General features: G+C 39.0%; 1 protein-coding gene across 4 annotated transcripts in view; it reads left to right on the forward strand.

The window, feature by feature from the left end:
- The window catches only part of znf385a.L (zinc finger protein 385A L homeolog), a 108856-nt gene that overhangs the window by 72085 nt on the left and 11529 nt on the right, over window positions 1–25242 (forward strand). For all 4 annotated transcript variants that reach the window (XM_018247540.2, XM_018247542.2, XM_018247541.2 and 1 more), the window contains 2 exons: window positions 1799–1909; window positions 14631–14793. In XM_018247540.2, coding sequence (XP_018103029.1) covers window positions 1799–1909; window positions 14631–14793 — 274 coding nt within the window. The remainder of the gene's footprint in view (window positions 1–1798; window positions 1910–14630; window positions 14794–25242) is intronic.

Genomic DNA, 25242 nt, shown 5'->3' on the forward strand with positions numbered 1-25242 from the left:
ATGTGACCCCACGTGGCTGGAAACTAAATGGCATGTGCAAAAACAGCATTGACACAATTGGCACAGAAGCTCATGGCTCTCAAGTTGTAGCAATGAAACTCTAGAATTATATAGTCTCACAGATCTCTAATTAAAGCCTTTGGCAAATAAACTTCTTTGAGCCTGCTGTGCTGGTGTAACATACACGTTGTGTTTCTATATTGTATTTCTACACCTGCCGCCTTATGCACAGTTCTGTATATTATCATAGTGAGTGAGACATAATAGAAACAGGGGCAAGATTTGCTTTTATGTTGTTGTAGTCAGAAATTTCTTCCTCATGTATAAACCCTGGAGCACAGTCATTAATTAGTAAGTAATGGTCTTGAGAAATAACCTTTAATTATATGCACTACAAATCTGACAGTGTATCAGGAAGAGAAAGTGGTGCAGGAAAGTGCAGGGATGCAGCTAAAGGAGAATTATAGTTCAACAACAGCTAGATGATAAAAGGTTGGATGTGTTCTGTCATCCCTAGACCATAAGCATTGCAGTTTGATGTCAGTATCTAACGATGACATGATGTCACGATCGGCACCCTAAATACAGAACCGATGCACCCTGGTCTCGTCTCTTGCTTCTGCCTAAAACAGCCGCCTTTCACCTAATCGCATGCCGCCAGGTCTTATAAAGTGCCAAGCTAAGGGTTCTGGACGAGCAGAGGGGCACGATAGTAAAGCAAAGTCTTTTTGGGCAGAAGGTCACAAAACAAGGAGTAGACAGATTGCATTGTCAAATCAGGCCGGGTCGGTGCAGGCAGAATTCAAACGGAGTCGGACAGGCAAGGGTCAAAGCCGGGATATCAATCAAGAAGAGACAAGACAGGCACGGGTCGGATCACAGAGAGTAGAATAGTCGGTTACCAGGCAGGGATCAGAACCCAGAAGTCAGCTTAAGGTGGCCATACACGGAGAGATTTCGCCAAACGAACGGATCTCTCCCCAATATGCCCACCTTGAGGTGGGCAATATCGGGATAATCCGATCATGGGCCCTAGGGCCCAACAATCGCATCCTAACGGTGGCTTTATGGGTGGTCGGATTGCGGGACCGCATCAACGAACTTTTTTAGTCCCATCCGATCGAGATCTGGCAGACTTTCGGCCAGATCGCGATCGGGGAAGCCCGCCGGGGGCCCCATACACAGGCCAATAAACTGCCAACTCTGGCTCTCGGCAGCTTTTATCAGCCCCTGTATGGCCACCTTTAGTCAGGCAGGCAGGGGTCAGAAACAGGTATCAGTAGGATGGCAGCTGTTTGCTGGAATGTGTGTCTCTTTAGGGACACCATGGCCTGAATGTAATTTGGAGGAATCAGCAGAAGACCAACAATTGGTTTATCTCTGCCTTTTGGCTCCTGCTCTGCAAGTTCACCAATGAGTGATGAGGGTGGATTCCCAGGGGAAGGGTGGGAGAATGAGACATGCTGTCCAAGCAGTGAAATAAAACATTCTTACTGTATAAGCTTTCCCTAAACCCTAGCCCAGCAACCATCCCACTGCTAGAGAGCACAGACCATCCCATGCATTGTGAGACCGGCTAGCCCTGCACTCTACTTTCTCACAAGCTCACGCGCCTGTTTGGTACTGCTAGTTTGCCTGAAGGGTTTGTAAGAAAGAGCCTCTGCCGTAGCATCAACTTGCCTAAACATTTACCAACTTGGGATGAATTCATGCACATAAAGCTGGGATTAACCTTGTCTCCTTCTCTCCAATGGCATGAACTGCTCTGTTTGACTGAGTACTGCTTATGTCTACACAGATGGACCAAATGCAGAAGGCCGTTATAAGCCCTAGTTTTGGGGTACCGATTATCAAGACGAAGAGACCAGTGATTTCCTGCAATGTTTGTCAGATCCGCTTTAATTCCGAGGTAAGTGCTCCTAAACACCATACACTTTCTGCAAGAAACAATAGTTTAATGTAACAAGCATTTGCCTACAAGCTGGCACCTTTCACTTCCTGGACATGCCTTCCCTAATTTGAACTCAGTTTTACATTTGAATCAGGGTTCCTACTGAGGCATTTTTAAGACCCTATAATATGTTAAACATAGAATTCAATGGTATGCAGTCTTAAAATGCTCAGGATCACTTTATCCCTAATGACTTGGAAGTAGTTAAAGTCTTCTTATTGGCATCAATAATCTTCAATATCATACAAGTTGAACGTTATGTAAACTGCAACTGATAAAAGAGAGTTGGTTGCAGTTAATAGTACCAAGAGGGCCTTTTACTGTACTATAGCCTCAGGGATGCTTGAGCCATAACATCAGCTAAGATCACTACTAACTTGTATAGCGGGTAACAGCTGACTGACTGGAGTAGAGGTTTGTGCGACTACTTGAAAATACAGGCAACTTCTGTGTAGTGGAGCTTCAATTTAAACCGGAGGGCTCAGTCCTTCCAAAAAGGATTCCACCTAGATTAGTACACTACACGTGTCTCCAATCTCTGAATTGCGCAATTAAATGGCATGTCAAACATGTAGTATCCTCAGATCTTCTATGGAGTAAATTTGTTGCACAGCACCAAGCCTGGTGTAATCTTAAAAAAAATCTCTTTACGTTTCAGCTGCCTTTTATATTATCTGTGCTCTGTGTATTTACACTCCTATTCAGCAAGTGATTGGGCAGTACAGTAGTCTCCAGACAGAATAGGAATTAATTGTGGCAAGGCCCTCACTTAGTCTGATTGCTTCAAATCTAATCCTTCTCTGCCAGCTCCGAGTAAACTGCCCCACATTTCAAGCAGCTGTCTTAACAGCTGGATGATTTCAATAATGTTTCAGTGCTCCACACCACATTGAGGAGGGGTGAATAAAATGGGAGGGGGGCCCCTGAGAGAGCTTTTGTTTATTTCCCATATGCAGCTGCAGACCCTGACCGAGGACAAAAATCCAGAGAGGAGCAGACCAATATTTATGCTCACCAGTACGTCATACATGTGATTTTTGCCACAGCTGTCGTTTTATTAAAATAATTGCTTTGCATTGCACAGAAAGAATTGATATGTAACAAATAGCAGTGGAGCAGATATTAGGATATTTAATGCCACCCTCCAGCTGTTCTTAAACTAAAACTCCCAGGTAGAGTAGGGCCATTCCCTCAACATCATTTGGTCCACAAAATTGTGGTCAATACGAGGATTTTTAAAAATGCAAAACGCCATTGAGGCTCATTTAATAATTATAACACTGATTAGCATCCAAGTCCAGTGATCCATACCTGAACCTCCACAGGAGTATCTTTGTGCATAGTAAGCATTCCCTGTCGAGATGGTGAGCATTAAAAATATCAGTATGTATCTGTAATAAGGTAAAAACCAGTGCAAACGTGTCATTCTGGTGGGTGCTCACTTACATAAATGCATTATTAATAACTGAATCTTTTAGGAGAAGAGCAACTGAAAACAGTAGAAAGTAATACATTTACTAAAATGACAAGCACAGAACAGTGTCTTGTTTTTTTCTCCACAATAGCAAATAAGGCCAGATATCATCAAAGAAATACATTTTTTTCTGTGCAAACAGTGACATAGTGACATAGTAAGTTAGGTTGAAATAAAAAAGTCCATCAAGTTCAACCTTATAACCTGCCTAACTACTAGATAATCCAGAGCAGTGACCCCCAACCAGTAGCTCGCAAGCAACATGTTGCTAACCAACCCCTTGGATATTGCTCCCAGGGACCTCAAAGCAGGGGCTTATTTTTCAATTCCTGGCTAGGAGGCAAGTTTTGGTGCATAAAAACCAGGTGTACTGCCAAACAGAACCTCCTGTAGGTTGTCAGTCCACATAGGGTCCACCAAATAGGCCATTACAGCCCTTATTTGGGAAGTTTTTGCATGCCGGTGTTGCTGGGGTAATTAAGTTTAAGCAACCATATAACCAGTCTAAGGGGCAGATTAATCAAGGGTCGAAGTGAATTCGAGGGCATTTTCGAAAGTAAAAAAATTCGAAAGTCTAAGTAATTTTTTGGATACTTCGACCATCGAATAGGATACTAGGACTTCGACTTCGAATTCGATTCAAATTAAAATAGTTTGAATATATTCGACGATTCGATAATCGAAGTACTGTCTCTTTAAAAAAAACTTCGACTTCAATACTTCGCCAAATTAAACCTGCTGAAGTGCTATGTTAGCCTATGGGGACTTCTAGAGCAGTTTTTTGAAGTCAAAGAAAAATCGTTCGATCGATTCGCTGAAATCCTCCGAATCGTTCGAAGGATTTAATCGTTCAATCCAACGATTTTACTTCGACCTCAAAACAGTCAAATTCGATGTAAAAAACTTCGATATTTGAAGTCGAAGTATTCCAATTTGATGATCGAATTTCGAAGTATTTTCCACTTCAAAATTCGACCCTTGATAAATCTGCCCCTAAGTGTTATTTAACTAAAAATCTAAAAAAAATGTAAACTGCTCCTTAAAAATGGCCAGTTTCCCCTTGCCATCAGCTATAAGTTTAGGGCTACAGTGAAACCAAAGCAGCACATGGTAATAACTATAGGTACGAAACGTGTAGGACCTATGGAGATGCATTTATAGTTTTAATTTTGATTAATAAAGACACTTTTTAACTTATACTTTTGGCTAGGTGGATCCTTCCGAGTGCCGGATAGCCCTATTATTTTGCTCTGAATAACTGTAGCCCAACAAACAATCCCAAGTACTTTTGTACAGAGGCTTTGTTTATTTATATAGAACTTGAGTGGAAAAAACATACATTTTAGATGGGTCTGTAAAAACTTTCTTTTTTTTGCATGATAACCAAAATAAACTTGACAATATCAAGTCACTTGTTGGAGGCAAGAGTGTATTTATATGAACTTGCAATGCATGCAAAGCAAGAATTAGCAACTGTTTATATTATTCTGCCACATGGATTATACTTTCTCTCTACAGAAAAACAGACTGATCTTTCACAGAGTGTATTCTGCTAAACAGTAATAAGCAGAAATGGGCTAAATAGTGCAGAATCATGCACGACATACTCGGCAAAGCACTGGATTCTATTCGATTCCCTGTAGACTTACTGTAAATGATAAGAAATGTAATCCAAGACACGCACATATATTGCAACAAATATAGATTGAATTTGTTTAAACTTCCTCTCTGCAGTAAAGCTACAGTCATGAGAGCAACTAAAAAGACATAGCGATACAACCATAGGCTAATAATGAGAGATCTTCACATTTCTGAATGTACAATCCGCAGGGAATTAGCAGTTCGCAGGTGGAAGTGGGAACCATCCAAGTTAAAAATAATGTAGTTGGAGCTGGGCCTGGAGAAAAGTTGATCCCAACAGAAATACATTGAAGGGTGGGAAAACAACTTATTAGTCCCCTCTGGAATTTTATTAGAGAGTGGGTACATTGTGCTTTGAGAATGTGCATGTTAGAAATGGATATTGAGTATGGTAGGTAGTACAGAGAGATGTAGGATGTGACTTCTCAGCGGTGAGCTAGTGCAGCAGCACCCACATTGTAACCAACAACATCATATGAAGGAGGAAAGTGAATTGTATTAGCAAGATTGTCTTATAAGCATCTCTGGACACAAGTGCTTGGTATGGCTTGGGTGTCACCATAAAACATTACACAGCAATCAGTTGCAAACATTATGCAGATCCTTCATGGACATAAGTAGGGACATCTCAGAGGTTTATGTACTTGTCCTCCCCATGATTTTACAAAACTGTAGTATATACAGCCATACCGTACATCTACTCTTTGCCTAATATGCTACTGGACTTTGTTCAGATCCACTCTCTAACCTGCTCTCCTACCCTCTCTCCCACTGCACATTGGACAATAGAGATTTCATTTTTTACTTACACTTTTGGTGTACTTTGTAAAATACAGATCCAATCTCCTCCAACTGTACTTTGTGTATCACTGATTTACTCCTCTGTACTGTATAAATAACAGATTGACTCACCTACCTGCTTTTCAGCTTTTGTACATCGCCCATATACTCCTACCCTACTCTCCTAATGACCCCTTGCAAATCTACTCTCCAAATGACTCTGTTAATGTAACAGATGTACTTTGTACATCACTCAACTGTCCTACCTTCTCTTTGATACTCTTGTACTACTCTTTCTATAACATACCTTCTTTCATACTTTTATAACAGAGCTACTTCTCCTTCCCAAAGGAAGCCATTCCTTCTCCTTGACTTTGCTACTGAAGACATATGAACATTGCATATTTATCATATGCTGCCTACAATTTTTCCAGTTAGTGTGCACCTTAAAGTAAAAATGGAGTGAGGTTACAAATATCAGTGAATATCCAGCAGAAATAAAATAGAAGAGTAGAAAACCTCATGACTGCATCAAAGCTTAATTCTATTCTAAAACTATCCTCATTTGCAAATCAGTTTTTCTTAACAAAATAATCAGGTGTTCCATTTATAAATAGATCCCATTTCTGTGCTGTGAGAGGAAGGCGGTAAAACTTATATTAATTACCTCCCACATTACTTCGAATTTCACACTAAAGCAAATAAGTTGCTATGCAAAGTGACATGGAGTATCAGCCCTGAATCTCTTTAAATTCTTGTGGGTTCAAGTCTTCTGATGTTCTGCACAGGGAATCATGAGATATATAGTACAATCTTGTTTGCCCAGAGATATCTATAGCTTAATGCAAAGGAAACCAGTGAGCATCAGAAAAGTCCTTTGGGATATTATGGGATTGTAGATCACACAACAGGATGTGCATAGGTACCATATTTTCATTTTATTGAGGCTTTGGTTTAAATTGGAAAAGAAGCCAATAAATAATACACTAGTTGCCTTTAAAGTATAAAAAAAAAGGGGGCTTTGTTGTGCTGCCGGAAAGATTCTCCTTTTAACATGGCACAAGTACAGTATGCTTCAGATTGGATTTACTTTTAATATAGACATTACCAAAGCATTATCCTGTTGTGTCTTAAGTTGCTGCTCTTTCTGAGCAGTCAAGAAATGCCTGTCTGTTAAAATGCTTGCAATCGCCCTGTCTGCTATTACCCTTAGTATATTCTCACGTGGGCTTTTGCCTTTTCTTCATTGATGCTTAGGGCGATGTCCCACCAGAAGATTGGTTGTCCACAATAAATCTCCTCTTCTGTGGGCTACTAATCTTCAGTAAATGCTTTCCCACTGGCCATAAAGTGAATTGCCTTTAGTAAAACATATGTAAAAGCAAAAGTAGTAACCTCCGCTGTATGCTGGCAAATGCACGGGGTTTGTCAGGTAAAATGGGAGACCTAAAATTAATTGCATGCTCTAAAAATTATGATATAATTGGTATCACTGAGACCTGGTGGGATGAAACATGTGACTGGACTGTGAATGTAAATGGTTACACCCTTTTTAGGAGGGACAGAGGGATTAAAAAGGGTGGAGGAGTGTGTTTGTATATAAAGCCTCAATTAAAGCCATACACTAAAGAAATAACCATAGCTGGCACTGGTGAGGGTGTAGAATCCCTCTGGGTAGACATTTTGACTGGGCAAAAGGTTACAAAGAGAATTATTATTGGTGTATGCTATAAATCACCTCGTATAAGTGACAAGTATGAAGCCCAGCTACTCTTGCAGATACAAGCTGGGTCAAGTTGTTGCTATGGGTGACTTCAATTACCCAGACATTGACTGGGGTAATGGGGTTGCCAAGACAGAAAAAGCTAGTAGGTTTGTAAATATGCTGAATGTCAACTTTTTATTCCAGCTCGTTCAAGAACCTACTAGGAATATCTCACTGCAAAACCTTTTTGGTTCAATAGAAGTGTTGGTGAGAGGTGGGTAAGAAAAGACGTGCTTTTAAGGCTTTCAAGTTAGCTGGGACATCCGAATCATTTATAAGGTACAAGTAGGCAAGGCAAGCTAAAATTGATATGGAAAAGGATATTGCAGCGAGCAGTAAAAAGAATCCAAAATTATTTTTTAAATATGTTAATAATAAAAAAATTAAGGAGGAAGGGGTGGGACCTTTAGTATCAGAGGGGGGTTCAGCTGGTTGATGAAAACAAAATAAAAGCGCAGATTCTGAACTCATATTTTTCGTCTGTCTACACAAATGAGGAACTAGTTAATGAAGGTTTCCTTCTTAGTAGTCCCAATTCTAGTAATACAACTAATGATACATGGTTCACACATGAGGAAATTCAAAAGAGACTAGAACATGTTAAGATTAGCAAAGGTCCGGGCCAGATGGTATTCATCCCAGGGTACTTAGCGAGCTAAGCTCTGTGATTGCCAAACCTCTTTACTTAATTTATCAGGATTTATTGAGATCTGGCATAGTGCCAAGAGACTGGCAAGAATTGCTAATGTGGTGCCTCTATTCAGCCTTTTTCAGCCTCAAAACTATAGGCCAATTAGTCTGATGTCAGTGGTAGGAAAGCTTTTTGAAGAGTTAATAAAGGATAAGATACTGGACTTTATAGAAAATCATATTACTATGAGTGTGTGCCAGCATGGTTTTATGCAAAATAGATCTTGCCAGACCAATTTAATTTCTTTTTATGAGAAGGTAAGTAGAGACCTCGAATCTGGGATGGCAGTGGATGTGATTTACTTAGACTTTGCTAAAGCATTTGATACAGTGCCAAACAAAAGGTTACTGGTTAAATTAAGGAATGTTGGCCTAGAACATAGTATTTGTACCTGGATAGAGAACTGGCTAAAAGATAGACTACAAAGAGTGGTGGTAAATGGAACATCTTCTAATTGGACCAGTGTTGTTAGTGGAGTACCGTAGGGCTCTGTACTAGGTCCCTTGCTTTTCAACTTATTTATTAATGACCTGGAGGTGGGCATTGGAAGTACCGTTTCTATTTTTGCAGATGATACTAAATTGTGCAGATCTATAGGTTCCATGCAGGATTCTGCTACTTTGCAGAGTGATTTGTCTAATTTGAGAAATGGGGCAGCAAACTGGAAAATGAGGTTCAATGTTGATAAATTCAAGTTTATGCGCTTTGGCAAGTTATACACTAAATGGCAGTGTGTTGGGAGTTTCCTTAAATGAGAAGGATCTAGGGGTTTTTGTAGATAACAAGTTGTCTAATTCTGGGCAGTGTCATTCTGTGGCTACTAAAGCAAATAAAGTTCTGTCTTGCATAAAAACAGCATTAACTCAAGGGATGAAAACATAATTATGCCTCTTTATAGGTCCCTGGTGAGCCCTCATCTGGAGTATGCAGTGCAGTTTTGGATTCCAGTCCTTAAGAGGGATATAAATGAGCTGGAGAGAGTGCAGAGACGTGCAATTAAACTGGTTAGAGGGATGGAAGACTTAAATTATGAGGGTAGACTCTCATGGTTGGGGTTGTTTTCTCTGGGAATAGGTCGCTTGCGAGGGGACATGATTACACTTTACAAGTACATTAGAGGACATTATAGAAAAATAGCAGGGGACCTTTTTACCCATAAAGTGGATCACAGTACCAGAGGCCACCCCTTTAGACTAGAAGAAAAGAAATTTAATTTGAAGCAACATAGGTGGTTCTTCACAGTCAGGACAGTGAGGTTGTGATGACTGATTCAGTTAATGCCTTTAAGAATGGCTTGGATGATTTTTTGGAAGAACTCTATAACCGTATAGCTATGGGTATATATATATATATATATATATATATATATATATATATATATATAATTTATGTGAAAGTAGGGAGGGGTGTGTGTATGGATGCTGGGTTTACATTTGGAGGGGTTGAACTTGATGGGCTTTGTCTTTTTTTCAACTCGATTTAACTATGTACTTATGTAAATATATGCAACACTTTGATTTTCTGAAGTCACCTAGTTTCCTTGCGAGGAAATGGTCCTCAATAGTGCTTATTTTTATCTTTTGTTACCTTGATTTATATTAAACCTGCAGTATCTACATTGAATGCTTTTTTTGTCTTGAAATAAGATGTGAAAGATAATTCTGTTTAAACAAGGCTGAAAGGTACAAAGCACGAGCCCAAGATAAAGCCACAACCCTTCATTACGAGAATTCCTGATTGCAACCCAAACCCTCAGACATATTGCAACATATAGCATTGCATTTCATTTGGAAGTCTTAAAGATGAACTTGATTTAGAATTAAAAGATGATCTCTTCATGTCAGCTTATCTATCTTATCTATCTCTGTGCCTTGGGCTGCAGTAATACAAAGCTGGTGTCCTGGCAGTGAGGTGCCTGGCAGATTCCCTTTTGCCTCAGGAGGCTGAGGGTATGTTGTGAGTAAGACTGGCCAAGAATTTTTTGGAGACGACTTCCTGTTAATCCCCAGTTATCTAAACAGTGTATTGAGGCTGCGTAGGGAGATATTAGGCGAATGTCGGCTCAACGGCAGCCAAAAGGGAGAGGCTGCTCTCTCTCTCTCCTTCTGCTCTTGTTCTACTTTTCCATATTCAGCACTTATGTGATTAAATGAGACCCATGTGGTGGCAGTTGGTCTCTAGGGTCTGTGTAAACCAAATCCAGATATTGGTTCACTTTATCCAGAAACTCTCTTGAAGGCTCTGGATTACAAGAGGGCCATCTCTAATGGTGTACATGTTATGCCAGTAATTCTAATTTCTTCACTTTTTTCCTTTTTATCTGTAATAGTAAAACAGTACCTTGTACTTGATAGTAATTAAGCTGGTGATCCAAATGATCAAAAAAGCCCTTACCTGGATATTCCCAGATCTCGAAGCATTTCGGATAATAGATTCTATACCTGTCATGTTATTTATGTATGTTTATAGTCGTCACTTAGACCTAGCAGTATGGCAGCTATTTTATACAATAGTAAATACAAATACTTTGATATTTGAAAGTTTAATATATCATATGCCCATACCTTTATTGAAGAGAGATATAGTGTGTGTAGACATTCCAGCTTTAAATATATGTTGGCATAGTTACAGATTTAGGCTGACTATCCAGTTTACATATTTCTTGCATGTTACTGGACAGTCATATTTCTCTATAATGAAACGGAATTTCTAAATTTCTTCTTGGGATCGTCTTGGGATACTTTAAATGTCTATTTACAATTCCAAACGGCCATGTTATCAGTTGAGTAGTGTATGAGTACAGGCTCTAGGAATGCAGGAATGTATACAGCACAGGCCTGATGGGTGGGGGTGGTGGATGGAGAAATGAAAAAGAAAATGATATGAGTTTGGCACTGAATAGAATACATCCCTATACCTCCCTGGAGCCAATAATGTCTGCTCTAGCAATAAGCAGTATAGCTGCACATGCTCTTATATGTGTTTTTTCTTAGTGTACATGGGCGAGCACATTGATACCCTCCAGATGTTGTTAAATTAGAACTGCCAGCACTTCCATCATCCTTTGGCTGTTAGGGAGATGCTGTAAATTGCAGTTTAACACAGGAACCTGATTGGCAACACTTCCAGTAAAAAAAAAAGTCCCTTCTGACCTCGTTAAAAAATAACATAAGTGTGGGAGAATGTTTGTCAAATATGCTGAGTTTAGAAAATTTAAAAATAGTCCATATAATGATCCCATGCTGTACATAAACCTCTTGGTTTCCCATCCATGCCTTTGCTTACAATATTTACATTAACTGTCTCCTGCTCCATTGCGTGTCACTTTAGATTTACAGGGGAGATAATAAAAGTTCCCTGGTCTCCTTGCTTGTGCAGAACTGATCAATCCCAATAAAAACAGCACAGATAATAAATCTGCCGACTCGTTTCCATCACTGACAACCAGCCCAGAGAAAAGGGACGCTAGGCACACCATGAAATATTCATACCAGGCAATTTAGGCTGTTAGGAATCCTGCACATTCATGTACTAGGAAGTCTGAAAATGATGGTATAATATTTTTGTATGGTATATTTCTTCACAGTATTGATTCTTAATGAAAATTTATATGGGTATCATTAAGAAGAGCTGGGTTTAATGCTGGAACCTGTGATTTGAAAGACAGAATGGAAGAGGAATTGGAGAGGGTGTCTATATAAACATTAGTGTCAAAAAGTAACAGTAACAATAAAAAATGTAGCCTCACAGAGCATCAGTTTTTTGTTGTTGTTGTAGCAAGGTTGAAAAAGGCAGAATAGGAAAGCAATAAACTGATTCAAAAGTTGCTAAGAATGGGCCAAATTCTAATATCCTAAAAAAGGTTCTCCATTAAAACGTCCCATTTTACTGAGCAAGAGAAGATATATAAATGTTTTATTGGTTTAACAATTCTTACTTGATCAGCACAATGTTGTGATGGCCAAAGACAGCATGTAGGGACCGGAAGGAAGGAGCCCTGGATGCAGAAGAATCAACAGCATGTAGTCAAGGGTCAGAGCTCAGCTGGCCAAACAGGATGTCACAGGACTATAGAGGACCAGAGTCAGAGAAGTAGCCAGGGTTCTCAGCCAGAACTTATTTAAATAACCAGAACAATTCAAAGACTTATCCAGGCCAGGACTAAAGCCAGAGGCTAGACAGCCAAGAGAGACACAATTCATAAGCAAGATTCAACGCAAGTTCAATGAATAGGAAAGGAATACAGGCCGCCATGTCTGGATACAGACTGACCAAGCATTGCAGTGCATTTTTAACTAGTATGGTCTTGTAAAGGCATCAAAGAATAGAAGAAAGTTTCATCTGTAGGGTATTTGGGTAATTAGAATGGCAGCAAATTCATTGTATTGAAAACTATGATACAGCATGGTTTTCAATGCGAGTGCACATTTTTCCCAGTGTCCCGCCTGCCCAGTTCGACTCTGAGTGCAACCCATGTCAACCTTCCAAATAATTGGTTATATACAGTATATATGTATATATATATATATATATATATATATATATATATATATATATATATATATATATATATACTGTTGTTGTGGCAAATGCATTTTTCTGGGATACTGTCATGGGAAAAAAAAATTTTTTCAAAATGAATCAGTTTAAAGTGCTGCTCCAGCAGAATTCTGCAGTGGAATCCATTTCTCAAAAGAGCAAATAGATTTTTTTATATTCAATTTTGAAATCTGACATGGGGCTAGACATATTTTCAATTTCCCAGCTGCCCTAAGTCATGTGACTTGTGCTCTGATAAACTTCAATCACTCTTTACTGCTGTACTGCAAGTTGGAGTGATATCACCCCCCCCCCATAGCCAAACAAAAGAACAATGGAAAGGTAACCAGATAGCAGCTCCCTAACACAAGATAACAGCTGCCTGGTAGATCTAAGAACACCACTCAATAGTAAAAACCCATGTCCCACTGAGACACATTCAGTTACATTGAGAAGGAAAAACAGCAGCCTGCCAGAAAGCATTTCTCTCCTAAAGTGCAGGCACAAGTCACATGACCCGGGGCAGCTGGGAAATTGACAAAATGTTTAGCCCCATGTCAGATTTCAAAATTGAATATAAAAAAATCTGTTTGCTCTTTTGAGAAATGGATTTCAGTGCAGAATTCTGCTGGAGTAGCACTATTAACTGATGCATTTTGAATAAAACATGTTTTCCGATGACAGGATCCCTTTAAGATAATAAAAAGTAATCATTCTGAGGTTACTAAACCAGAAGCTCATTGGAGCAGATAGCAGCCCAACACAAGAGATGTGGAGGTGTAACTTAAGGGGTTATACCACCCAGAATCTAAATATTATTTTTCTGGCTCCACCCAAGAAACTAGATGCTGGGGATGATGGATGAAATGTCTTTTAGAAGTTGACGGTGTCGGGTTAAAGTTAATTGGTGCTGTGAGTTGCTTCAAAAGAAAATATATATATCAAAAATAATTTTCTAAAGGAATGCGAACATATTTCTGTGAGCAGTGATGACTCACAATCAGAATATGAACTGTTTCTGCTGACACCACATGGTGCATATCTCAGCAGCACTGCACACAACTTCAAAAGCAGTGACATTTGGGAAGCATGTACTTGCAGTACATTAAACATGACTTTATGCTGTGATATGAAAGCAAGATGCTGTGTATGAAACCAGCTCTTTCCAAGGCCCAGCCTATGTGTTAAACAATGTCTCATTGTTTGGATTGGAAATTTACATTTAAAATGATCTATAACTCCTCGCTGATTAGAGAAGGAGGAAGGAAAGCCAAAATATTTCAAACTCTTTGTAAATAAAACTATTGAATCTTACTTGGAGATTTTTATAGATTAAACACTCACCCTGTTGTCAAAAATGTTCTTTTTTTAATTCATAGCTGCAAACAGTCCATACTAAAGGCCAACTCTGGATAAAATAGACTTGTAGATACACATGTTTATCATCTTAACATTCCTCTATGCTTCATTAAGGAAAATCCAAATAGGCTCTTTTAAAGTGCTACTATTTATGTTCTATAATAGAGCTTGCAATCTAACCATTAGTGAATACTGTAGGTTGAGGTGTTTGCATGGTGACCAGTTGTTAACCTACAAATAAAAATGTTTCTTCATGAGTTGAGTGACATTGTTACTGAGCTGCTGCACCTTTGTTCAATCCTATAATTTTTCCTGTTAGAACATTTGGCACTGCTCTGCATTAGGGACATTGTGTTTTTGTCACATTTGTGTTGAGCTCTGTGTTTGAGTGGCAGAAAGCTCCATCTGTTAACGTCTTACTTCCTTGCAGAGCCAGGCAGAGGCACATTACAAGGGGAATCGACATGCTCGCAGGGTGAAAGGGATTGAGAATGCAAAGACCAGACAGAAAGAAGGTGGCCAAGATAGTGACAGAACTACCCCTATGATCAGTCCTACCCCCAGCGCCAGCGAGAGCGACTCTGACATCAAAGGTGAGTTATATGCAGCATGTTTTTCTAAATTCTCATTCATTCCTTTGCAGAGCAGGATTATGCCTATTGCTACTACTTACTGCAGGGTAAATGAGCTCCAATGAACAAACTACTAATATTTAAAGCTTCGTGTTTTCCCATGCAATAAAGAACAGCTTATATAATGTGCTGTACTGAGATATAAACAGAATATGGAAATAAAGAAAGTCCTGCTTGGCAAAATGCAATTCTTGTCAGTATATATATATATATATATATATATATATATATATATATATATAGTATATATACAAGAATTATATACAAGAATTATATACTGAATATATATATATATATATATATATATATATATATATATATATATAGTGTTGAAATGAGCAGAGGAGGCGAGGCAGGTGTCAGGTATTGACCCAAGACAGGAAGCTGAGTCAACAGGATTCATGATCATGACATCGACAGTAATGTAGATACTGGAAGTTATGGATTAGGAAGAAATCAGTTGTGTTAAAGTAAGAGTAGCAGCTCAGTTTGTAGGATAAAGGAGCATTCAGTATAAGGAAACCCTCAGAATACAAACTCATTTCTCTGCCATTAAAACCCCATTGTAATAAAATGTTCATAGTTTATCTGTGTCTTTGTTTGCAGTGGTGTTCCTTCACTTTCTCTTATGATTCAGAGTAGAAGGAGAAGTGCAAATCAGTATGCAGTGCCTGAAGGGGGCAGGGGGAATTTATATCACTAGGCTTACACTCTATATACCCTGCAACACACATTGAGCAAGTGCAGTTTTGGAAACTAATTTATAAGGAAACTGGAAAAGATGGGATAAATAATTCATAATGAATAGGACAATTCAGTTAGGAAGAAAGCCTGTCAATTTTATAAAATAAAAAAAGGGAACAAAACTACCCCACTTTTTGACATCAGCCCATTCAGTTGGAATCTGAACTTCCAAAGATAAATGTTTATTTTTATCCGACATGCATCATTTCTCACATTGACTGGAAACCATGATGGTCTACTTCTAATTTGCAGGGACCATTACCTCTCTTTCACCTTGTTTCATGTTGATTGATATATCCTTGACCTTGAAGTCCCTTTCACGCATACAATAATATATATATGTATATAAAATATATATGCCTAACTGAATGAGCTCATGTCCAAAAGGGGGGTATTTTTTTCTTTCATTGAGAAAGGTTAAAGAATAAGCAATAGTATTGCAAATCGTCATATCATTGTCTATACCATACAATTTTCTAGTGGAAACAAACTCAGTAAAATCATTTTTGCTATTAGAGCAGTAGAAACTTGAGCGTGGGATAAATGAATGACTATTATCCATCAAGATTTCTGTGGAACAGGTTTATTAAAGGCAACACAAATATAAAAGCCTTAGCGTTATAATGTTAATTGCTCATTACGGATGTTGCCAAACAGCAATCCTGAAGGACTGATCTGAGGCACCTGGTGCAGATTGTAAGTACTGGAAGAAAGTGGGAGTCTGGCCTAAGAAACATTGATTTCTCTGGCTTTGGTTTAGTGTTGCAAGATGGGCTGATCTCTTTGCTAGCATTTGGGCTGATCTCTTGGCTAGCATTTCTTCCACAGAAAGGGTTAAAGATGTAATTGCTCTTCCAGGTGTGGCCGCTTATCCATAGTTGGCTAGATTTCCCCTAAAACCAACACCCCACCCAGCCCTTTCACTACCATGAAAAGGGATCATGTCCTTTTGTGTCCCCTGCCCCATATATATATATATATATATATATATACGCATGTGTACCCGATTGTATGAGGTTGTGTGTGAAACAGAGTTCGTGTATTTACATCTGGCAGGAGAAATGCAATCCCAGTCACGTGAATTCAAATGTAGGATTTATTTCACTCTAACCGACCTCAAACTTGTTTGTGGTCACAGAAATTCTTGCAGTTGTGTGTGTGTAAAGATATCAGTGTAGATTTAGCTGGGAGACAGAGAGAAATATGTTTCTGCACTGAACTTTCTCATGTATAGCATTGCCAAAATCTCTCCACCAAAATGTGCATCTGGGAAAGTCCATGCGTGCAGCAGAGTTCATGCTTTCTCAAAACTATTTTTTTTTTATAGCCTTAACTCCTTAAGGGTCATTTAACATCCTCCCTTAGCAACCAGTTATTTAATAGTGATTTCAATTGTCCCTAAGACTTAAACCCCTCTTAATGCTTGTCATGACTTTGCCATCTAACTGCTTTATAACTAGACACATATTCTGGGGTGTTAATCTAACCTCACCAGGCACCAACAACATATGCAACCTACCATCACCCTGGTACTACTCTCACATCTATACATTTGTTAGCACCCGGCAGGGGTTGTAGGCCGTTCACTGGCTTCTACCCATGTTATCAGACTTGGCTCTGCTCCCCTAATGTTGCTGCTGCAGACATCAATTTTCACAATCTGCATGGTTCATCATCATTTAGATACCTATCTGTTTAGATACAGTGCAGTCTGCAGCATGCATCCTAGTTAACAACTAATTAGCAGGATTAAAATGTTTCCAGATTTAAAGAGCATGACTGCTGCATCATCTGTGATGAATATAAGCAGTTTATATATGTAATCATCAACTCTCATCTGTGGTTTTATGTCAGTCCTTTGATGACAATCAGAGGTAATAATTCCATTTGGACCACGCAATCTGCCATTTCCCAAGGTGATATTAGACCAATCCTATTAAAGTTTTCCCCTTTTGTTGTACTCAGTATAAAGTTCCCCATAGACGCAAAGATTTCTCTTGCCAAAGAACGGAATCCGACCAATCCTTCAAAATTATCGTGCAGTTAGTGGGATTCGAACGATCGAAACATCTTACGATTTTTCGGCCGACATCTGTCAGGAAATTTATCGGCCAGGTTGAACAAAATCTTTGTTGGTCCCAGTGCAATCTATCTATGTTTGCAGGGCCAAGCAGGCAGCTCCCCTTTGTTTTCCTGGCAAATTGGTCTTTTTAGTTGATAGATAATTCGTACGATCGTTCCGAGATAATCGTGGTCTCATGATGATGATCGGATCTTATAAAAATCTCAACATCTATGGCCAGCTTAACTCTACAATTAGCTCTGATTTGTAAAGGAGGACTGTATCCTCTAGACCAAAACTTAACCAGTACAACAGAGTTAAAGGGATACTGTCGTGGAAAAATTTTTTTTTTACAAAATGTATCAGTTAATAGTGCTACTACAGCAGAATCCTGCATCGAAATCCGTTTTTCAAAACAAGAAATGGATTTTTTTATATCTAATTTTAAAATTTGCTATGGGGCTAGACATTTTGACATTTCCCAGCTGCCCTCAGGTCATGTGACTTGTGCTCTGATAAACTTCAATCACACTTTACTGCTGCACTGCAAGTTGGAGTGATGTCATTACCCCTCCCTCCTACAAGCTGCTGTAATGTAAATAGAGCCTTGTCTGCTGAGTCTGTCAATTGAACAATAGGCAGGAATCAAGATAAACTCCCACTGACACCACTTCAGAAGGACTGAAATAAGATCCTGTGATCACTGCCCCCACTGACGTTTAAAAAAATAAATATATATATATATATATATATATATATATATATATATATATATATATATATATATATACACACACACAATTCATTTTGGGCACTGGAAAAAATATTTTATATAGATAGTTTATTATATTTGTTTACACAAAAATGAATGGCAGAAACACAGGAGTACACTCCCAGGACTGATGACAGGGAATAGAAAAAGGATAAAATAAGGAGGACATACTTGAAAACTAGGGAAACTTAGGAGGAAGTCTAGGAAGGGTTAAAATAGATCAGGAGAAAGGAGGCAGTAAGTAGTTAATGAAAAAAGAAGTATTGCAGGCAGGAAAGGAGCGCAGTGTGTGTGAGGTGGATAGCAGAGGGAACTCACAGCTCCTTTACCTCATCTAGTAACCAGTAAAACTAACTAGGAAGGCAGCAAGGAGAGAAAGCTCCCCCCTCCAAAGGAAAGCAGAGATCAAACTTACAGAACAGCAGGAGCTTTGATAGTGTCTGTGGGAGGAGGGGCTGCTAGTGCAGAACGTAGGAAAGTGAAAGTAATTGGTTCCCTGCAACCATGTGACCTCTCTCCTCCAAACATCACAGGCATGGGCAGAGAGGGGAGGGGGAGTGTACAGCTGGATTCTCATGTCGTGGTGCGACTTGGCTTTTCATTACAGAGTGGCTGCCTCCAAGCACACAGGTAATGCTGTGCCTGCTGTTAGAGCAGCACAGGATGAATGTGTAATGAGCAGAAATGGAAGCCCCCATGAGAAAATACAAACTAAAATAACTTATGCATGGATTTGTGGATTAACATTTTATTTGCCAGACAGTGTTTATGGATGTGTTGTTTTTATAAAAATGTAAAAAAAAAAAAAAAGTTTAAAATGACGACAGATTCCCTTTAAGATTGCAAAAAACAACAAATATTTGCAAAATTTTAAGGAAGAGTAAACCCTCCGAATTTTTTCCTTTGCCGATCTTTTTCACAGATCCTCCACTGGATCATCAAATCAAGATACAATTATAGATCAGCGCCACAGACTATGGAAAAAAAACAAATAACAGAACCTAGTGCAATATTGTTAATAATCAGTGCAGTCACCAAAGTGTTACAACACTAATCTTTGTGTCTTGAACCATAGAAAGTCAATGCACAGATATTTCATGTGTGTTTTAAACTGCAATAGTAATTTCTACAAGGTGCTATCTCCAAAATAAAATTATAATTAATTCAAACAAAGTGCTTTTAGCGCTTGCTTCAAAAGGTAAAATAAAAATAAGGTGCAATGGTGTTTTCTTCAATCAGTAAAAATCAGCAAAATCCACTCTCTGTTGGGATTGGCAACTTACAAGATTCCTGATTTCAAAAAAGCATATCAATATCAACTCCAGGGTATTCCTTTTCCAGTAAAGACATTAAAAAGCCGGGACAACGCCCATAATCTAATTTGCCTTTATTTTATAAAAGCGCATATCACACAATCAAGTCTTAGAGTGCAAATCATGGAGGTGAGCCTTTGCAATATAAAGAGATGGGTTCTGTGTCTCCCTCTCCCGTATGTTCCACCTGTACATCCACTCACTGCTGAGACCGGAAGTGATGTCACACCTGACGCATTTCGCTAAGGTCCGCTTCTTCAGAGGTCCCTTTACACCCACTCGTTACCTGATAGGAAATAATGCAAGTTATTAGTTTAACAGGAAGACGTGTGGGAGTAAAAGCCACACCTCTGTCCATTGGCTGATGTAACCTTGCATGTATGCATGCCCCTGGTTTGTGTGTGAGCACAGTGCCTTGTACGAGCTAGAGGGCAGACTTAGGGGGTTATTTAATAAATTTCGAATGTCAAAATCTTGAAAAATTCTAGTTTTTTTCACTAGAAAACTCAAATTTTTTGAGGGAAAAAAACTATAATTTTTCGAGATTTATTATACCCCAATGCTGCAAAAAGCCTAAATTCGAAAATCCGGCATCTCAGACCTGTATAAGTCAATGAGAGAGGCACCTATCTCAATTAGAAGTTTTCGTGGTCTGCGCTGGATTTAGCCTGAAAATCCGACTGTTTCTGGGTTTTCGGGCAGAAAAATCTAAAAATTTGAGCGATTTGGGAAAAAGGTTCGAAAAATTTGAGCAATTCAGGTTTTCGATCAATGAGTTTTTTTTAAATAAATAAGCTTGAATCCGCAATGCGAATTGGGTCGTGTTTTTTTTTTTTATAAAATATGAGAAACTTTTTAGTAAATAACCCCCTAAATGTGTTCAAATGGCAATATATCAAGATGAATCTATCCAGTGGCACATACTTTTTATGTAACAGTGTTTTACATGTGATGTTTTTCTAATGTTCACAGCTAAGTTCCCTTTAAGTAGTAAGACAAGTAATGAAAGCAAGGTATTGTTCGAGGAATCACAAAAGTGACATTACCCTAAATTTCAGTTAGAGTGAATAAAAACGTTAGTTTATGTTTCATAAAAGTGGCACACAATTTCACTGTTTAAAGGCAAAACAAGACTGTGCATTTGTGTATATGATGTTTGTTTTTAATGACAATAGTTGGGTGCTACTTGTCCTTACTCTAAACCTTTCCTCCGTTTATCGAATCTGGAAAATATGTGACCTGGAGGATATGTCAATATATTATATAAGTTGCTGCTTATGGAAATGTGTGTCAATAAGAGTCAGTTAATGTCTGTAAAATTTGCCATGCAAATCCCTTTGCTTTATAAAATGAGCACTTGATGCAGGACAATTCAGCTTTCTGTTGGTAACATGCAGAACATACATCGGTCAGTATGAATCTGAATTTTCCCACTTTGTTCCAGTTCACATACTGCTTTGTTACTGTTCAGGCCAGATCTCCTATGAGTTTTGTCAAATTATTTCCATGCTCATTTCCTAGTCTGGAGCAATTCAAACTGACAGCAAGAAGCCTTTCATTCTCTGTTTCACCTGCTCATGCAGGGAGTGATTGCAGAGAGCAAGGAGGGATGCTGCCGAGCTGCTTAAGGGAGTAAGTAAGGGATTAGAGCAATGTGGCTTTATCTTGGGTTTCAGCAGCTATTATATTTTTATAAGCTTGAGGTCAGCACAGACCATGCGGCCTAAATGGTTTTAATACAAAGTCACAATTCAGAAAAGCAATGGTGCATTCCAACAGATCTCTTTATGATCTCTTTAATTTGTTGACAAATTTGAGATCCCATTCACCCTTCAAGCCCAAGTGGCACACCCAGCGCATCATAAAAACTGCAATTTTTTTTTTCTCTTTCTTCTCTTTTCTCTTTTTTTCCAATTATTTTTTTCTTCCTTATATACTTTTTATTTCCCCCTTTGAAGGACGTTTACGTCCAATTCATATACTTCGATGTACTTGGAAACTGATGCTAAAGTCAAGTGAATGTCTATCAAAGGTTATGTAAAATAATAATAAAAATCTAACACTAGCACTCATCCCCCATAAAACACAGGCACTTGTCCCTTGCTACATGAGTATATTCTAGGAGCCAACATGGTGATGGAAGCTAATGCTGGTAGATAGGCTCCATAATAGGAGACACAAAGAGATTAATGCCACAGCACTGTTAGCTCATTGTGTTGTAACCTCACAGCTGGCATCTATCAGATCATGTGAGCTTATAGAGAAAGAAATGTTCTGCTAGAACTGAGAATGTTCTGAGATGCTGCTGAACATGGATCCAAAATTATTCTGTTGAAAGCTGCTGGGGATAGACTTGAGGTTCAGCAATGGCCGTAGGCCAACAATGCACTCCAGATCCTTGGCACTCCTTCAGGCAGTAGCAAGTGCCATTCTGGGAATGCTGCCTGCAATGTCCACAACTTGCTCATCTGGTCGCTGCCAAAGAGGACCCTGCTGCTTAATTTGGGGCAGGCCTGGACTGGGGGTCAAATAGGCCCTGCCATTCCAAGTACACAGAGACCCAAACAGCCCCCTACCAGCCCACTATATGGTAACTTTCTATTTATTTTTAATTTTTTTATTTTATTTATTTATTTTTTTTAACCATCCTTGTTACATTTGCCAGCTTCCCTCTTTTTTTCTGGCCTTGAGAGTAATCCCAGGAATAGGCCTATTCCAGATAAAGATGGTGTGCTCTGTACAGGCTACATATGTCTTTTTATTATACCTGCTCTCTGTTAATATCAATTCTTCTGATTTTGGGCATGCATCAAAATATTATTATTATTTATTATTAACATGTATTTATATAGCGCCAACATATTGTGTAGCACTGTAAAGTAAATGTGATTATACAACTAAATCACATGAATTATACACATAGAACATATGGAGTTACATACATCACAGTCAATACCGGTACAAAAGGTGAGGAAGGCCCTGTGCAGAAAGAGCTTACACTCTAAAGGGAAGGGAGTAATACACAATGTGTGGGAGTGGGCAAGATCGAATTAAGTGGGTGAGAAATGTGGTACTGTATTTGGTGTTGCGTTTGGTAGTTAAAGGAGAAGGAAAGCTACAGAGGCATTTTATTGCCAATAGATTAGCTGCAGTAGTGCAAGCTAGAATGCTATATTTATTCTGTAGAATGTTTTACCATACCTGAGTAAAAAGCTCTAGAAACTCTGTTTAGGATAGGAGCTGCAGTATTAACATGGTGTGACATCACTTCCTGCCTCAGTCTCTCCCTGCTCTGGGCTCAGATTACAGCAGAGAAGGGGGGGGGAAGAGGAGCAAACTGAGCATGCTCACGCCCAGGGCAATGAGGTTTAAGATGAAGGCAGGAAGTCTGATACAGAAGCCCATGAGTACACAATAAAAGGAAAGAAATGCTGTGTTTCTTTTGACAGGGGACTCAGAGCAGCATTACTTCGGGGGTTTACTGGTATATTTAGATGGACCTTTCTGATTTTAAAGCTTTCCTTCTCCTTTAAGCAGAGTGAGGGTATGCCTCTCTAAAGAAGTATGTTTTAAGAGATTTCTTGAAAGCAGAAAGGTTGGGAGAAAGTTGGACAGACTGTGGGAGAGAGTTCCAGAGGAGGGGTGCTGCCCTTGCAAAGTCTTGAATGTGTTCAAAAAAGAATCCTGAAATAGTGGATCCTGTGCATCCCTAACAGAAATATAATTTAACTTTCTGTTATTATTTCCATTACAAAAATATAAAGGGTTAGGTCCACACAGGATCATTTCAGAATCACATAGATTGCAAATGAACATAAATTCATTGGGGCAATGATCATAACAGTGCACTCATATAGACATTTGCTAAACAAATGAAAGGTGTACCTTTTAATCCATTCATTTAAACATGTGTACTTGGTCTTTTATTGTAATTTGCCTACCAGGGAGCTCAGTTGATTCAGTCAGTGATCTGCCCATACGGCTGAATGTATTATCCAGCTAGAGTGTAGGGAACTATGTTCAAATCAGTTACACTAACCAACCATGTTGCTAGAAGTTCTTTTTGTGTAAAATCAGGCACAGCAGGGTGTTTTTTTGTTCCATAAATGTAATTCAGAAGAGATTGACCGTTTCTCATTTTATCCAAAGAAGCTCTGGCTGACTTCTAGCAAGTGACTTTATTGCTCATAAATGAAACTGCAAACTCTAATATGACAGACGTTATTTTCGAGCGTAGTAAAGAACATTTAAGAATTGTAGTTCTGCAGCTGCTTGAGAGACATTTATAAAACTAACATCACATTAAGCATAAGCACTGCAAATTAACATATTTTCTGCCACATGGGAGCTCAGTCCTTTATTTGGTTGTAGAAGAGCCCAGTATGACTCCACCCAAAACCCCTCATGTTAACTATTGAACATTCCATGCACTGGGAGCTATTCCTCGCCTAACTCCCTTAGCACAATATCTAGTTACACTCTTTGTCTTCCAGACATGAAACAGATGCACCTGAACTGCAATATATTGTGTCATGTTTCACTTCTCACACTGTAGATTACAGGAAGCCTAGAGCTTGGGCCTTTATTTGTACAAGTGAAGAATCGTCCTTGGAAATACAGTATTAGTTTAGAGGGCTGAAAACCAGTAATTAGTGTAGTATGGGACCTGTTATCCAGAATGGTCGGGACCTGGAGTGTTCCGGATAACGGATCTGTCCTTAATTTGGATCTTCATACCTTAAATCAACTAAAAAATAATTTAATATACCCCAATGCTGCAAAAAGCCCAATTCCGAAAATCCGCCAACTCAGACCTGTCGAGGTCCTGTATATGTTGGATAGCCCCTTGATAAACCCAATAGGCTGGTTTTGCTTCCAATAAAGATTAGTTATATCTTAGTTTGGATCACGTACAAGGTACTGTTTTATTATTACAGAGAAAAAGGAAATCAGTTTTAAAAGTTTGAGTTATTTGGATAAAATGGAGTCTATGGGATAGGGTCTTCCCGAAATTCAGAGCTTTCTGTATAATGAGTTTCCGGATAACTGATCTAGTACCTGTACAGTATCTTCCAGAGAGCCCCCAAGAGTTACTCTTGTATTGGCCTCCAAAGTAATTTGTTGCTTTCTGACTGCAGTTACGGTAATCCCATTTCTAATCCATGATGACCTCCTGCTGTATTTATTCTGATCAATACATGTTTTTGAATGACATCATACGAAATTGTTCACATATTAAAGGAGAACTAAACAGAAACCCCCCGCGATGGTAAGTCCCCACTGGCCCCCCTCCGTTGGCCCCTTCCCACCTCCCCCCTGCACAGTCTTACCCTAGAATTCTGTCCCCTCTTGAAATAGTGACCGCACATGCAGTGTAAACGCCGCGGAGCATCTTCTTTTCTTCAGTAATCTTCATGTCTTCTTCCTCCCCTTCGGAAATTTCAGTCTCTTTCAGTGCATGTGCAGTTATCGCGAACCGGAAGATTGCTCCAACTGCGCGTGCGCCATTATGCCGCTCA

This window comes from Xenopus laevis, chromosome 2L (genome assembly GCF_017654675.1).
Source record: "Xenopus laevis strain J_2021 chromosome 2L, Xenopus_laevis_v10.1, whole genome shotgun sequence".
In the NCBI taxonomy this organism is placed as follows: Eukaryota; Metazoa; Chordata; class Amphibia; order Anura; family Pipidae; genus Xenopus; species Xenopus laevis.